The sequence below is a fragment of the Crocodylus porosus genome, unplaced genomic scaffold (assembly GCF_001723895.1).
Source record: "Crocodylus porosus isolate Cpor-Errol unplaced genomic scaffold, CroPor_comp1, whole genome shotgun sequence".
NCBI lineage: Eukaryota > Metazoa > Chordata > Crocodylia > Crocodylidae > Crocodylus > Crocodylus porosus.
The window spans coordinates 64,138,349-64,155,243 of record NW_017728948.1 but is presented as its reverse complement, the minus strand read 5'-3'; the positions used below and the strand labels follow the sequence as shown (position 1 = coordinate 64,155,243).

The following is a 16,895-nucleotide window of genomic DNA, read 5'->3' as shown; positions in this document are numbered from 1 at the left end:
ATCTAAGGTTAGTAACAATTTGTTTTAGACTTGTGGCTTAATTGTGTGAGTATACAAGCTACAGATGCTATTGCATATTGATTGCTAGCTATATAACAAATACATAAGTGCCATACTGGCTCAGCCCAAAGATCCATCTAGCCTAATATCTTGTCTCTGACAGTGGTAGAATTCTATGTGCGATATAGGATGCTATAGAAGAAGAGCACTGAACTGGATAGCTCTAAAATGATCTAATATCTATTCTATACTTTCCTTGGCATCCACCATTATTGGTTTAGAGATACCAGAGGAAACATCTACAACCACTTGTTCAATAGCCATTAATAAATCGATCATCCGTTATTTATCCAGTCCTTTTATTAATCTAGCTATGCTATCTGCCTTTACCACTTCCTGTGGCAGTGGATTCCACAAGTTAACTACATGTTGCATAAAAAAAAACGTTGTCTTGATAGTTTTAAACTTGCTGCCTACCAATTTTAGCAAGTGCCCCCTAGTTCTAGTATTCTGGGACTTGGTGAACAATAGTTTCCTATTCACTTGGTCTAGACCTTTCATAATTTTAAAGACTCTCTATCACATTCCACCTCAGCCTTGTCCTTTCCAAACTGAAGAGTCCTAGCCTTTTTAGTTGCTCCTTGTATGGCAACTACTTCATACCCCTGATCATTTTGGCTGCCCACCTCTGTACCTTTTCAATTTTACTACATCTTTTCAGAGTTGTGGGGACCAGAACTGCACTCAGTATCTAAGATGTGGGTGTATCATGGATTTGTATTAAAAAGTACCTTCTAGGAAATAAAAGTGAAATAAACATTTTGATTTAATATCCATTTTAATGATGCCCAACATTTTTATTGGCTTTTTTGGTTACCACTGTAAATTGAGCTGACATTTTTAGAGAACCATCTACAATGATTCCAAAGTCTCTTTCCCAGGTTGGAACAGCATTGTATAGTTGAGGTTATTTTTCCCCGGATGCATAACCTTGCATTTGTTGACACTGAGGGCCCTGCTATATGTTCAAATTAAAGTTAGATAGACACCAGCTATAGAGTTGTTGCACATTTTTAAGCACTAACTTTAAAGCTGGATGGCTCTTTTTATAGCTGGATAGTCATATTTATTGTGTGATAATTACTTTGAATGTGTGGCTGGTCTAAATCTATTGTGTGATTACCTAGTTAATTGCATAATATATGTAATGTTTAGAAGGACCTGAAGTTCATCTGCCATATTTGCCTACTAACTTAGCTTGGTGACATCTTTCTGCAGCTCTTCTCCATCAGCTTGAGACTTGACTACCTGAAATAACTTCTATTAAATCCAAAAATATGTTGCTTCTGTTTTAAAATTTTCTTCTAAGGTTCATAATGGGACTATATTTATATCACTTTTCGCTTTTATTTCCTAGAAGGTACTCTTTTCTTCTTAGGCGTACCCTCTTATTTGGAAAGAGACTAATATGCTGGAGGTGCATCTACGTATGCAGTTAATGTGAAGCAATAAACTCTGGAGCTGTTTGAGCCCAAGTAAACTGCTGCCAGGTGCAGTGTCTACATGTGCACCTAGGACAGCAGCAATTTGAACTGGAGTGGAGCAGGCTCCTGCCTGGCTGGGCTGACCGGAAGCAATTTATACCTGCGATCAGTATTTACACATGCGTTTAAGTACTCTGCCATAAGATAGTACTGTCTCCAACAGTTTACTGTTAGTTTACTGTGCCCTAATACCAGCATATGTGTAGTTGGTGACACTTTTCTGCTGAGCTTATTACTTTACTCTGCAGTAAAGTGTCCATGTAGATGCACCCAATAATCACACTAGACCAATATATTCTCAATTTTTTTTAAATGTTCAAAGAATTTTTTTTAAGTTGAGGCAATAAGAGTGCTTATTTGACAGTTATTTTTAACATAGTATATACCTTGCAAATACTTTTTAACTATCAACCTTTGTTCAGTGGTTAGATCAAGAGAGTGATTGGTTGTCAGAATACATTGACTCTATTATAGACTCTTGTCTGACCTTGTGTAAGACATTTGGTGCCAAACTATCAAAAGAGATCAGCATCCAAGCTCTTTGGGATATGTAGCCTGGGATGCATGCACTCTAACACATTGTACTGTTTATCATCTCCATGCCTAGTACAGTTATAGCATGTACTGGTGAAAATGTTAAACCCTGACTGCGGTGTTGTGGTCATTGGCACCAGTAGAGCTGTACTGATTCAAGCTGCATACTGCAAGAAGTGTTACTGTAGACAAGCCCTTAAACTCTCTGTTTTGATTTGCCCATTTGTAAAATAGGTCTAAGAATACGTACTCGCCTTGCAGAAGTATTGGGAATCCTAGATAATATTTTCAGAGTCCTTGAAATCCATGAATGAAAGATGATGTATGCTGAACACACACACACACACACACACACACACACACACACAATATTAATAAGTATGAACTCTTTTCCAATGCAGATGTTTACAGTGGATCAATTCATGGGAATGAATGCAATATTTAATAATTCAGGTTACATTACTTCAGACATACCACTACGAGCAGGTAAGAGTCCTTGGTATATGATCTTGGTTTCTAGTGTTATTCCAGCTGTAAAGTTATGGGGGAGGTGTTTTGTGACAGAATAACGTTAAAGAGGGTTGGTTTTCATTTAGTTGTCTTGAAGATTTTAACTTTAACTTTTAACTATAAAAATGTCAAATGTTTTAAAGATACAAAAAACTAGAACTCTTGGTTCCAAAATGATACCTTTAATAAAATAAGACCAACTGGAAAATGGCAAGAAAATAGTCCTTTTCTGCAAGCTTTTGGGATCAAAGTCCCTTCATCAGGGACTTTGATCATTTAAATTAAAACATTTAAAAAATGTTTTAAAATGCTTTATAGAAGTTCTTCAAAACCTACCTTACAGGTGAGACAAAGCAATGAATGATGAAATTACTTTTTTGGTTTAGAATGGAAACTGAGAACTAGATCCTATTCCACCCATGATACTAAATAATATCCTATTCCATGCTGCTCAAGTTCCTAATAAAATGTTGATTAAAAGTGGGTGGGCCCTCCTTACTGCATTCTTTGTGACTCAGTGTTAAGGCTAAAGTGCTGGCTTGTTACATAAGTAGATGTACCCATGGATTACATAGACTCAGGGCTGGCCCACAATTTTTGGCACCCCCTGCAAAATATAGTTTTGGGGTCCGCTGATGCAAAGAAGCCAGCATTGGCAGCAGGGGGTGGGGTGGGAGGGTGGTGGCAAGCGACTGGATGTGAAGCTGGGAGCGAGGAGTGGGGCGGCAAGGAGCTGGACACAGGGGGCCCCTTGCCTGCAGGGCCCCCTGTGGCTGCAGCTTTCACAAGATAAGACAGGCCGGCCCTGCACAGACTTGAACATGCTGGAATAGTATAATTTAAGTGCCTAATATGCAGAAAAGACCTAGCCCTGAATATTTTAGCCAGATAAATATTCTGGTTGAGGAGACTGATTTAAATGACTTACTGAATTTTTAAAGCATTTTTAGAAGCCTCTAGTTTTTGTTCCCAACACAGTATAATGAATACAACTTTTCATTCTGTCTTGGACAATTTTTCACTTGTTGTAGTTGTTCTTAAGGGCATATATTTCAGACTAATAGAACCTAGAACCTGTTCAATTTCCTGTATCATTTGAATGTTTTCGTTTTTAGTGACTTCTGTGTTTCCTGTAAAATCTAAGGCTGATGTTAAAAGTGTCTAACAGTTTCCTGAATAGAAACACAGTATTGAAAATGCAGAGGTAACCCTGGTATTTTTACCTTTGCAAACTCTGAAGGAAAAAGAGAGAATATTTTATGCTGGTATGTTGACCATTTATTCCCAGAGTGGAACTAAGTTAAGAGTGCTGTGTTCTCTTAAGAGAGATCAGGACGAAAATATATTTATATTAACTTGTATTGGCCAGTAATTAGTTTTTGGGGTGTTTTTTTTAAAGTATTGTGGGGGGGGGTTTCCATTTTGGTGTGTGTCATGTTGTTTGTTTGTTTTTTAATATATGACTTTTAATGTGAAACCAGAACTCTGATTTTCCCCTATTTTGTTTGCTGAATTAATATATTTAGATGCTTTATGCATTGGGTACATTAAATAGTGGTAAAGGTGTTGAGAGTAAAATCCATTCTTGACGTTAGAATTATATATATAACATTTAACCACTATTTTTTTAAGGACTTAAGAGATGCATACATCTTGTGTTGCTCTCTGCAGAGGTGCCAGTTTTGCCCTAACATAATAATAAATATATATTTTCTAAAATGTCAGGTTGGGATTTAGTTTAGTATTACTATTTTCTTTTCTGTGTGTCACCATTTATTAAGGTCATTAGTAATGCATTGGGAGCTGGAATACTAATAATGCAAGTAATTTTGTTTTCAAGAAGAATTCTTTGTGTGTGCAGAAAAAAAAGCACAGAAGCATTTCCAAACAAATTTTGCAGCATGTTTGTGTTGCAGCAGGGTTTTATAGTTTCATAGTTTCTAGGGTCGGAAGGGACCTGAGTAGATCATCTAGTCCGACCCCCTGCCATGACAGGAAAGAGTACTGGGGTCAAATGACCCTAGCAAGTTGTATATCTAGCCTCCTCTTAAAGACCCCCAGGGTAGAAGCCAAGATAGAATTGGCCATTAGGATCCACTTGCACAAGCTTGGAGAGTTGCTGTAGCATATTCCCCTCCCGTCCCTACCCCACTTTCACCCCCCTTTTTCTTTTTTCACAACTTCCCAAAGTCTTTACAGGGTGTTTTTACTTATTAGTTTTAAAATTAAATAGTGGTTGTAACTCTGTATCAGTGTAGCACTCAGAGCTCTGGATTCCCTTGCAATGGTTAAGTTTCTTGTATCATGGAACTCTTTATTTTACCTTGTGATCTTTGATTCAGGAGCAGCCAAACTCATGCCATTCAAATGAGTCACTACAGCAACTTCAGAAATAGAAAAATGGTTTTTAGATATGTTGGCCTTGTTAACAGTAGGAAAAAGTCCCTTTGGAAACTGTAAGGGGGAACCTGGGGCTCAGCCAAACCATCTAACCTGTGCTAAGTACTGCTTGTTGTCTATGCCAGATATGAAATCATGTCTCCATGGAAATTCATGGCAAACCTCTCATTAACTTCTATGGAGTCATGATTTCATTCTAAGTTTTTAAGGTATATTAATTATGTTATTTGTTGCATTTTAAATGCATCTTTTTTCTAGTAGAGACATACTGCTAGGCTGAGATCCCATGTACTTAACCATGTCAAGGAGTACTGTCAATATTTGCAAGGGTGGTCATAATCAACTCTTAGGTCATAATTGTGGGTGACAATAACTTAGTTTTTAAAGTAGTTTGCTCAAAAATGCCTCTTTTGCACTTCTTTTGCGGCTATCTGCTGCTGCAAAATTGTTCACAAATTTGCTGCGTGCAAAATGCAATGGGAGTTCAGGTTATTTATCACAAGCAAGCATTTTATGATTAAGTTTCAGAAAGGCTGATGGCATGTGACTTCCACTAAATATGCTGTAGTGACTTAAGTTTTTTAGTACTATCACCATAATGTTAAGGTATCGACTTCCTATTGTTCTTCAGACAGTGGTGTTGTCATCACTATGAATCTTTTAGCCACATTTTTATGTAATTATTTTGAGGCAGAAAATTGTATTATAACTACTGAAAGCAGGAACTAATTGTTCTTTTGTGCACAAGCAAAATAGTAGTTGTTTTCTGGGGTGGCGTTTCCAAAGATTTCAGTCAGGGCTTTAATTCAGCACCCAACAAAATCAATAGGGTATTTACTATGATTCCAGTCCAAGTAGAGGCAGGCCACCGATGTACTTACAGAGGTCCACCCTACCTATTTGTTTTGCTTAGAACAGTAGAGGCCAACTTTTTCAGCAGTCATGTCACAAATTAGCTTTGCCTCCTCTTTGAGTGCCACTCCAGTCCCCTTCCCCTACTTGACCTGCTGCTCTGCTTGATGCTTTGCTTTCTGCTTCCTGCCCTATCTGCCACTGTGCTGCCTATCTGTCCACTGATTAGCTGTGTGCCCCACAGAAGTGGCCTGTGCTTCTTGCGGCACATGTGCCACACCCCAGCTTAGAACATGAGATTTGTTTCTTTATCTAAGAAAGTGGTTCTTAAATACTGGCTTAGGGAGTCTTCCTTTCCTGAAAGTCTGCAAAAGATTATATGCTTTGACAACCAGATATGGAGAAGTAAGAAAGAAATTAATCCAAGGAAGATTTTTATTTTTTCTCTTATCTGATGGCATTATGAGACAGAAAAAAATTAGAGTATCAAAAAAACTCACATTTGCCAATGATGCCAGTCCAGAATCTTTTGGTCATCCAGTGCACATATATACAATGACTTTGTAACTAGATTGGCAAGGAATGGGTTTAATGTCTAACCATGAATTACAGTATCCTGCCAATATAACTGAAACCAATGATAGCTGGGGAGTTTGGGGACTTTCTGACAGTAGCTCTCTTGCACTCACTACGTCTGGTACAATACTTAAAAACACGTACAGGTGAATGATTAATTGTTCTCTTTCACTGCTTTGTCAGTAAGTGCTTTCTATTCCCACCTCTAAGTCAGTTTTAAGTAAAAGGTGAATTGTCATTTTACAGTACGGGTGTGGTAGGATATTAGTTTGCTTCGCATTCTGAAGTAATGGCATTCTGAGCAAAAAGAGAAGTAGTACATATGTGCATGCATTTGAGCATGTAATGAAAGGGAGTGTCACTGCCATTCTTGCTAAATCTTCAATGTGTGGTTGGAGCAAGTTAGTCAAGCAAGGTTAAGTTGTGCCTTTAAGACAGTGCAAACTAAGTGTCGGGTGGCATAAAAGCAGTGCTGTCCCCAAGAGATCACCAGGAAGCATTCTGAAGGGTGCATGATGTACAGCATGCATTTAAGAAGAGCAAGATACTCTTCCCCATGGGACTAGCCCATCCAGTCCAGTTTGTAGTGAAGGGGTAAAGCTGTGGTTCTGCCTCTTCCTCCCTTCTTTTGGGTGAGCTGCTCTTGAGTGCAAGGGGTGCAGTTTTGTCTGCTCCTACTTCCTTCTCCAAGCCCTCCACAAAACCACTCAGGAGTAGTGCAGACTTGAATGGGGTAACTTGCATTGTAGGGTCTGTTGTCTTGCTTAGATCACTAGCTTTGGGGCGTTTGAAAAATAAAGTTTGTACATGTTCCTCATTTTAGCTGTCAAGTGGTCCCCAGAGCGCTAAACTGCAATAAAACTGTGTGACAGCAAGGGCAGAACATAAACTGTGCTGTGACTTGGGTGAGGAGGTGGGGGCGGAGGAGGCTGGGATGCTGGTTTTCAGGGCTGAGAGTCTGAAAAGCAGGGTGCCATTTTTAGGAGGAATGTCAAAGGACCTACGCCTAGATAGTGCATGTGAATAATCCAGAACAGGGGCTGTGTTCAGCAAAAGTCCAGATCCACAGAACTTAGCAGCTTGTGGGAAATGAGTTTAATACTGCTGCCTGATGACCCTCCTCAGAGGGGATAGAAACTGAACCAGTGCTATAACAAAGGATTAAACAAATTAGCCAGGCTGTTAATTCAGAAAATCCATCATCTCTGCAACTCAGGCAGCTTTGCCAGGGGACTGGCTGAGGAGAAACCTCACAAACTCTGTTATTGGCATTGCCATGGTGGGCTATAGGGCCTGATCCACACTGAGAAGTATGTGCAGGATTGGACCCTGAGAAAGGAAGAAGGAATGTAGAAGTGGGAGGTGACAAGAAACATGAGAGTCTGACTCAAGAGTGAGAGGAGGAAGGAAAGTGAAGAAACACAGCAGTTGAAGAAGGTGTGAGGAAGTGGGACTGTGACTCAGGCAGGAGGGGAGGCAGTGGGATGTGAGGTGATAAAGCAGAAAGAGAAGCTATAATGCTAATCGGGCTCAAAATCAAGATGCATCATATCAAACTCCATCCAGTTTAGCTGATTGTTGACTTAAAACAAAGCGTGTCCCTTGTGTAGCAGGAATGCTTCGCAAGTCACAAGGAGTTCATTTGAGAGTTAAATTTATTCCGGGGAGGGAGCAGCACAATGACTGTATGCTGTTTAATCTCTCAGAGTAGGGCTGAAGTAGAACTTAAGTGGTGCAAAAAAAGGCTTCTGAGGCTTTCTGAATGGGGAATGAATTTGCCCAGCCTAGTGTTCTGGGTAGTATCTGCTGATGTATGTTTTGGAAGTGCGGCCTGGCAAAAAAGGCTGAGATGTTTAAATTTGGGGGGAGGGTGGTTGATTAACATTTAAAAGTGATTTGTTTTTGAAAGAGAATGTACAGCAAAAAGAGCTTCCTTGGAGGCTGATGTTAGGCTCCAGAATGAAGAAAATACAGGCTATCGCAAACCTTTCCACCATTAGTTGCAAAAGCAAGGCATGTGCCTACTGTTATACTTTCCCTAGTATAAACTTAGACCAGCATTTGCATGTATACATAAACAAACAGGCCAAAACAACAAAAATCTTTCTTAAAATGTTTCATAGCTTTGCACAGTCTCCCTTGGGAGTTAATAAGAGAAACAATGACCTGCACATGACAGATGTTAGGCATAGTTTCATTTATCTCTGGAAAGAACACAGACACTATGATAATAAGATTTTTGTAAGAACCCACAAGGAATCCTTTTAGGTATTCAAATGAACGCATCTAGGGCATCAATGTTTGTCAATCAGCTAACATTGTTTTTAAATGCATGTAATTATATTACACCAGAATTACTTGTTTGTGCCATTATTTTTATTTTGGTCCATCTAGTACAACAGTCTTTTATGTGTCTGAAGAAGATTATGCACAGTTTAATTGAAACAGGTCATAAGTGATCCTCTCCACATGTCAGTATATCAGAGATTTATTTTGCATCCAATTAAAAGGTTTAGTCACAAAAAGTGTAGACAAGAGTTAGATTTTGTTTAAGGAGGTGAAGCCCATTTAGAGTCATACAGAAGAGACTGAACGCTGACAGATCATCATCTTAACCTTTCTACATTTCTAATAGTTTCTTTTCAGTTTCACTCTCAGTATTACTCTGAGGTATATCAAGTTGTGTTCAATTCTTATATAATAAAGGGTTTAGTCTGTCTGTCTGTCTGTCCATAATATGCTCTTGGAGCACTCTGATTGGTTAGTGAAAGTGGAGAGTGCAGTGCTGCCACGATGGAGGGGATGGAGCAGTGGGGCAAGGTCAACGGCACTGGTGGCAGTATGGGGTGCTGACAGAGGGGGATGGAAGGGATGGCAGAGCAAGCTCCCCTCCCCCACCTGCTCCTGGGAAGTGGCAGTGGTGTGTGTGTGGTGGGGTGCTCCTTCCTCACTTGCCTCTCCCCCTTTTCCCCCCAGTCATTCTTGATGGGCAGTTCACTAGTTTCTATATATTTATATAATGGTGCACAAACATAGTCCCTGATCCAAAAAGGGACTTACTCCTTCTAGTTAAAGCTGTTCCACTCTCTGTGGAATAATGAACGCTTCATTGGACCACGTAATAGGATTAAGAGCAAGCACAACTGACTAGCCTACCAGACTAGCCTACCATTAAGACTATGCACCAGGGTGAGTGAAATCCTGAATTTTGCTTTAAGGGGTGATTTTTATGTCCTTGATTAAGCTTACATGGCACAGAGCTGAGTATATTTAATATGTGAATGGGGCACTGCATTAGCCTAGCTACACTGCTTCTGGTACCCAAGATAGAGGCATCAGAGCTGGCTTTAATTGAACTGTGTAGCATTTTTCATCGCATCACATACATAATCCTCCTGTTAAAATATATAAACAGTCCTTGGAGCAGAGACTCCTTTCTCCCCTGGTGAGTGCTCTAACCACTAGACTTCTGAGTGATTTGAGCACCTGTATTCTTTCTGACCCAGACTCTTTGATTTTTCTGTGCAAAGTGGAATGGCTTCAACCAGAGGGATTGAGAATGTGCCATCTCTTATCACACCACAGAATAATTTATGGACTGGTGATCAGGAGGAGACAGATGTGGGTTTGAATTTCCTTAGAAAGAGGAGAGATCTGCAACGGAGTCTCTCAAACTCTGAGTAAATCCTTTAGTCACTAATCTGTTGGATAAAAGAGAGGGCCCAACCTCTTCTGTCTGTCTTTAAAAAAGAAAACAGCAGCAGTAGCATTTTGTATAATATAATCAGATTGGTATGTTGACAGAGCAAGGCTTGGGGGCAGGGGAGGAAGTAGAGGAACACCTTGTCTGGATATTGTTGAGGCAAAAACATGACAGACATTGAGCTGCACGGTAGGGCTATGCAAAGCTGTAGTCACTGATTTGATCGGGTAGAGAGTCGGCTGGATTTGGCAGCCAAATCTCCAAATCCAAACTGAATCATGAGACCCTTTAATCTCTTCAAATCAAATCGAAACCTTTCATATAAATTCAGAGAGATTGATGTTTTGGATGTTTTTTCTACATGCCTCAAGGTACCAGGTGACTCGTGAACACTGAGATGGTGGGGTGGATGGAGCGTCCCACGGGAGCATGGGGGAGGCCCCCAGCGCACTTGGTGGAGGACCCGGAAGTGGACCAGAAGCACTTCTGGTTGATTTCTGGGTCCACTGCAGAATGCATGGAGGCCCCCTTTCTGTCCCCCAGCTCAGTGTCTGGTGCCTCCTGGGTTTGGGGGGACACCCAGGGTCCCACTGTGGCTGATCACCAAGCCAGGGCGGGGGGTCCCCTGTTCAGCGACGGACCCAGAAGTGGACTGGAAGTACTTCTGGTCCACATCCGGGTCCACCGCCAAGCATGCAGGGGGGAGGGGGAGGGGGCTGCTCTCCTGTGGGACGCTCCATCCACCCTAGCATCTCAGCATTCGCGAGCCACGCCTGGTACCTCGAGGTATGTAGAAAAAACATTTAAAGCTGTGTCTATGGCTGAATCGCTAATTCTGTGAATCAGCATTGAATCTTCAGATTTGGATTTGGCTTAATTGAATCAGAACAGTGACCCGAATTAACAAGTCGAATCACTGTCTCCTGAATTGAGCCGAATCCAAATTGAATACGGCCTGTTTCGCATGCCCCTACTGCACAGCCTTGTGAAAACTGAGGCGCTTCCATCCATCCAAAACAGAATGTTAGGTATTAGGAGAACTTCAGTGTTGAAAACTTTGGTGCCTGCAGCTCAGGTAGTGGTGAAGCAGGGGTTTTGAACAATGCAATTTTGGACTTGGAGGCACCCAAGTCCCTTTATTCAGTCTGGGTCAGAGGGTCCCTCTGCTAGCAGGGAAAAAGTAAAACAACAGATTACTCTGTCACTGTTAAATGTTCAGAAACAAAAATATTTTATTATGTTCCACAACAGTGGTTTGAAAACTGTGTTCTGCAGAACCTTGGGGTTCTACAATAGTTCATCAGGGATTCCTCAAAGAGACTGGGGGGCTTAGCAGAATAGGTTGGGAGGTAATGTGCCAGCACTGCCAGGCCAGGTCACTTGGCTCCACATCAGTCTTTAGGATGGGGTAAAGGTTCTGTGACAGAAGTGATATGAAAGGTTTCTGTGAATTTAGGAGGTTTGAAAAACAGTGTTCTAGAATGTAAACAAAATGTTTCATTATATATAACCTTTGAGTATCTGAGCAATCATTTGAAAACACATAAGGGGTTTCTTTAGTTTTTTGGTTTTTCTCTTATTGGTTATTTTGCAACTGCCTGTCCCTTTGCGTAAGTGGGTATTTACATTCAAAATTGTCATTGCTGACTGTTGTAATTTAAAGGTGGCATGAAAGTAACTGCTGAATCAACCAATCCGAGCAGATAAAGAAGTGTTCTTAATATGTCTGCCAATAGTATTTATCAAGGTTCCCTTTTTTGTTCTGAAAGGAGATTTACTGTATTAAACCAAAATCATTACTCCTTTTCCAGCCACTAATACAAATGAGGGAAAGCGGAGTTCACCCTGCTATGCTAAGTTTTATTGCAGTTTTCCCTGTGGCCCAGCTTGTGGTCTTCTTGCCCCCTGATGTCGGTGTCCTCCCCCCACCCCCGCCCTCAAGCTGCCTGTGGGATGACTCTGGCCCTGGCCCCAACATCTGGTCTGGCAGCAGTGACAGCTGGAGCTCTGGCTTTGGGCCTGTCAGTGTCAGAGCTGAAGCTGCAGTAGCTCCTCTGCCACCGCACAATTTGTGCCACGGTTCAGCCTTGCACCATGTGGTCTTCTCCATACACCTGCTCCCCCCTTGCACCATATACCCTTCATGGTCTCCCCCTTGCCTGCCTGTACTTCCCCCTACCCTCAGGAGCCAGAACCACAGAAGCTGCCTGTCAAGGGCAGTACTCAAATCTAAGACAAGTGGGGGTTTTTCCCCATGTTGAGTGGAGGAAAAAACCTCATCTTGAACTTGAGTAAATGTGGAAAGTTAAAAAAATAGGATAATTTTTAGCTTTGCCCCATACCTGTAGGCTCTACCATATTCTTCTGTCCTACAACATTTTGATGATTTTGGGTGTCCTGGTAGGCTCAGCTAGACTTTTTGGAATTGGCTCCTTTCTTGACGGGGGGAATACTCAAGTGCTGGCACTCTACCCAATTTACCACTCTCTTTGCAGTAGACAGTAGATCTTTATCATTTGGTTCTCTGTTATTATGTGCTCTGGCCATATGAGCCAATTTGCATTGATTATTCTTTCTTTATGTTAGCAGATGGACCATACTTACAAATCATAGAACAGCCTAAACAGGTAAGAGGAACACTGCATTTTCAAAATCTTTTGAGTAACTATTTCAGTATACTCTGGTCTGAAAGAAGTCATAATATGAGATGAAGTTATTTTGAACTAATAACACATGCATTTCATTATTAGGAACTTTTTCTCACTCCTGTACAAAATCTGTTTCCTGTTTTGTTGTGTTCCCATCTCTAGACCTCTATTTAGAAGCTCTCATCTAAATTAAAAAAAAACAACCCTGGAATCGTATTTTAGTAGACCTAGAATTCACATCTACTTAGAAATGAGCCTTAAAAGTTGTGAATATGTTTCCAACAATGGGATATTTTCATAAGTGGATAGATAAAATATTAATAGGAAATTTGTTGTTGTTCACATTTCTTGTTAAAATGAAATTTAAAAATAACAAAAATAATAGCTTCTCCACACACTCCTTTCAAAACCCTCACAGAAATTTTAACTTATGACCTCTAGTCCCAAGAGTTGGTACATATATGGCACTTGAGGTATTTTTGAACCATGAAGTATTTTCTTTTGTCAGACTCCTGGCAACATTTGACTAAATCAGTGGCTTTCAACCTGGGTCCCTGGACTATGTCTAGGGGGTTCATGAAAGATTACTATAATCAATCAAAAGTATGTGAATACCCATGCTTACAGTTCAAAGGGGTCCACACCTACTTTTGAAATTTTGTAGGGATCTGAAGATGAAAAAAGATTGGAAACCACTGGACTCTAGACCAGAAGTAAATTAAATCAAACTTTAAATGTAATTTTTGTGCAGGTATGCAACTCTGTTAACATGGATTTCATCTTTTGGTTCTGCTTGGTGCTGGTGAAGTTTGTGGGAGATGCTGGGGATGAAAACCACCTCCCAACCCAGGAGAAGGGTGCTGTGTTTTATTGCAGTTCTCCCTATGACCAAGTGTTGTGTTTGTGGTCATCTCGTTAGCACTGCAAAGATTAGCACATGGGTCAAGTCAGAAAATTCATATAAGCATGTGGGTTCAGTGAGTGATGGCAGTGGGAAAGAACAGGCTCTCTGGTCAGTTGCATAGATCCAGTGGCCCTCACACAAGTGATGAAGAGGTGAATTGGTTTTAATAGTGTCTACTGGTTGTGGTGTGGCTAGAGCAATCCCTGTACTCTGGCCCAAAGTTCAAGAGTGAATTTTACGAAAAATGAAGCACTTCACTTAAATAAAGCCCAGTTAATCACTCTGCTTTAATGCATTGAAGTGACTTTCATGCTAAAGGCCAGATCCTGGCACATGGCAATTCACCCTATGTGGGGTAGAGAAGGTTGGGGCTTCAGGCGGTACATGCAGCACTCTGCTTTTTTTCCCACAGGTTTTTTTGATCCCTGGATAGGATATCCAAGGGTCAAAAAACCCCTCTGAACTGCTCCCTTACTGCATGTTCAGATGTTCTCCACGCTGCATGTGGTGTTGCAGACATGTCTGTGGTGCCATATACTAGTGCTGTGCGAAACAACATTGTTTTGTTTCAACTTCCATTTCAAAGGGACATTGTTTTGTTTCATCATTTCATTTAATTTCAAAGCACTGTTTGTTCCATGTCATTTTGCTGAAACGGTTTCCACTCATTTTGACATTTTACCCATAGGCTATAATGGGGAATCAGGAAAATACCTATAATGTGATCATTCCTTGCCTGATTTGGATGAAAATTGCAGAGATGGTAGCTGTTTCTGAGACCATAAAACCTGCCAAGTTTCAAGGAGATGGGTGCAAGGGTTTCTGGGAAACTACCTCTAACTGTTCAAAGCAAAACTCATATCACTTGCCAGTGGTGGCAGCCTGCTGTCATCCCGTGCACAGATCTGGGAGCCCGTGCCCCCCAGGAGGGCTGCGGGCCTGTGCCAGACTCTTCCTGGGTGGCGTGGGCCCCCGGATCTGCATGCAGGATGACAGCAGGCTGCCGCTGCCAGCTGGGGTCAGTGGCAGGAAGAACGTCAAGTGCCAGGAAAAACCCCATGCTGGCGCTGGTCCCAGCCAGCAGTGGCAGCCTGCTGTCATCCTGCGCACAGATCTGGGGGCCCAGGCCCCCTGGGAAGAGTCTGGCTCAGGCCCCCATCCAACATTCCCCCAGCCCCCTGTTCGATTCCCCAGCTCTCTGATCATTTCCCCAGCTCTTCCTGGGGGGCATGGGCCCCTGGATGTCTGCACTGGGTTTAGCAGGCTGCCACTACAGTTTCAGCAGGCTGCTGCTGAAACCATGTGTGCAGATCGGGGGCCCGCGCCCCCTGGAAGAGCTGAGGGAAGTGATCAGAGAGCTGGGAAATTGAACAGAGAGCTAGATGTCGATATGAGAGAGCAGTCCTTCCCCCCCACCCTTAGTTTCTGTTTAGCTGCAGCAAGCCCAGGTTTGAAACTCGCAATGTTCTGAAACATTTCAAGTGCCCTTGTTTTATTTTGAAGCTGTTTTGAACCCTTTTGTTTCGTTTCAATGTTGCTGTTTTGAGCTTGAAACATGTCAAAACAGCTTTGAAATGAAACTCCCGTCAAAATTTTACATAGCTCTACCACATACCATGTGGCTGCACATGTCTGGACATGCCATGATCTTCTTCCACCCTGCTCAAGTCCCTGAAGAAACAGCTCAGCAGGTAGATAGGTCCTCCTTCCACTTGCTGCTTTTTAGAACTCAATCTTAAGGATAAGGTGATGGCATGTTACAAAGGTAGATGTGGTAACAGCTTTTCAGGAACCTGGACAGGACGGAGTAGTATTACACCTATTGCTTAAGTCTGCTTAGGCCCATAAGAGGTGGTAAAGGATTTGGCTCTTAGCATGTCCTGGTTACTGCTGTTTTTTCTGCGGGTATTTGAGTGAAAGTTAAACCATGTCATTTTCATGAGGGACAGGTATTTAAACGGAAAAGACTTTGGCAGAATAGATGCTGCCGGCACTTTGATTAGTCATTTGGTGAGTAACTGTGTGAGCAGCATGACTAGCTGTGGGCTGACCAACGCTTAAATTCAGAGAAACCTGGTGTCAAATATAAGCAATCTTATCGTGCCATGAAAGATTTGTCTGAGTCAGCTGCAGCCCTCTACTCGACTCTGGCAGCCTATTGCACGTGCAGGAGTCTAACTGAAAAAAGTGGGTCTCTGTGGCTGTGTGATCTGGTGCAGCACTGTTGCCTAAGGAGGGAAACCTCCCTGTCTGAAAGCATTAGCGTGATTCCCATTTGCAATTAGATGTGAGAGTAGGAAAAAAAGCTTAGGTCCTCTTTCCCAGACCCCAGTCCAGCTTTCACTTTTTAGGTTTCATCATCCCCCGTATTTGAGATTGTAACAGTTACTTAGCACCATTTGCTTTGTAATTTTTGTTTTGTTTTGGGTTTTTTGGCCAGAAAAAAATCCCATTAAACCTATTAGATTTGACAGCTTCATTTGTGCTGGTGTGTGTTTTCTTAATCATAGAATTGGAGTAGCATTTATTATTGCATAAATTATCAGTTTTTAGTGTTAACCGCTATGTGCCTTCAAGGTTCCCAGGCAAAGAATCTCATTTTTTCCTTATTCCTTACTTCTAATATGTGTGTGTGCGTAAAACAGATTATTTTATGTAGCTTTCCCAATATGTGCACTTCTCTTACAGAAAAAAGTAACTGAAGAAATAAAGGCTAAGAGCTCATAGAAGGATTTTTAATGGAAACTTTATGGTGTTTAAGCATTTTAAATAGTTTTTCCACTAGTATATTTAAACAGTTTAATTAGCTATGTTAACCATATATCTTTGCTCACTGGCTGTGTCTCCTGTTACATTTAGATAACCCTCCCATATCTTTAAGTCTATGATATTTTCTGTTAAAAACTATTTAATAAATGTACAGTTGTACCTTTTAAAGTAGTTGCTAATAATGTAAGGATCCCCAGAGAGAGAGAGAGATCTCTATCTATATCAGGCAATTTAGGTTCACACCTCTTGCAGCCCCGGCAGAGCCTGCTCAGTTGCCAGCTCCCACAGGCAACCCAGGCTCCACCGCAGCTACTGCCCCCACTCTCCCAAGACAAAGCGAAAGGTGTTTGTTGTGGGAGACCCCATCCTGCGGGGGACTGAGGGGGCAATCTGCTGCCCTGACCCCTTAGCCCAGGAAGTCTGCTGCTTCCCGGGGGCCCGCATCCGAGACATTG

General features: G+C 41.6%; 1 protein-coding gene across 4 annotated transcripts in view; it reads left to right on the top strand.

The window, feature by feature from the left end:
- NFKB1 (nuclear factor kappa B subunit 1) overlaps positions 1–16,895 on the top strand; it is an 85,978-nt gene that overhangs the window by 20,358 nt on the left and 48,725 nt on the right. For 3 of the 4 annotated variants that reach the window (XM_019553033.1, XM_019553030.1, XM_019553031.1), the window contains exons 3-4: positions 2,480–2,564; positions 12,706–12,746. In XM_019553033.1, coding sequence (XP_019408578.1) covers positions 2,480–2,564; positions 12,706–12,746 — 126 coding nt within the window. The remainder of the gene's footprint in view (positions 1–2,479; positions 2,565–12,705; positions 12,747–16,895) is intronic. The other variant, XM_019553032.1, reaches the window with a different exon arrangement.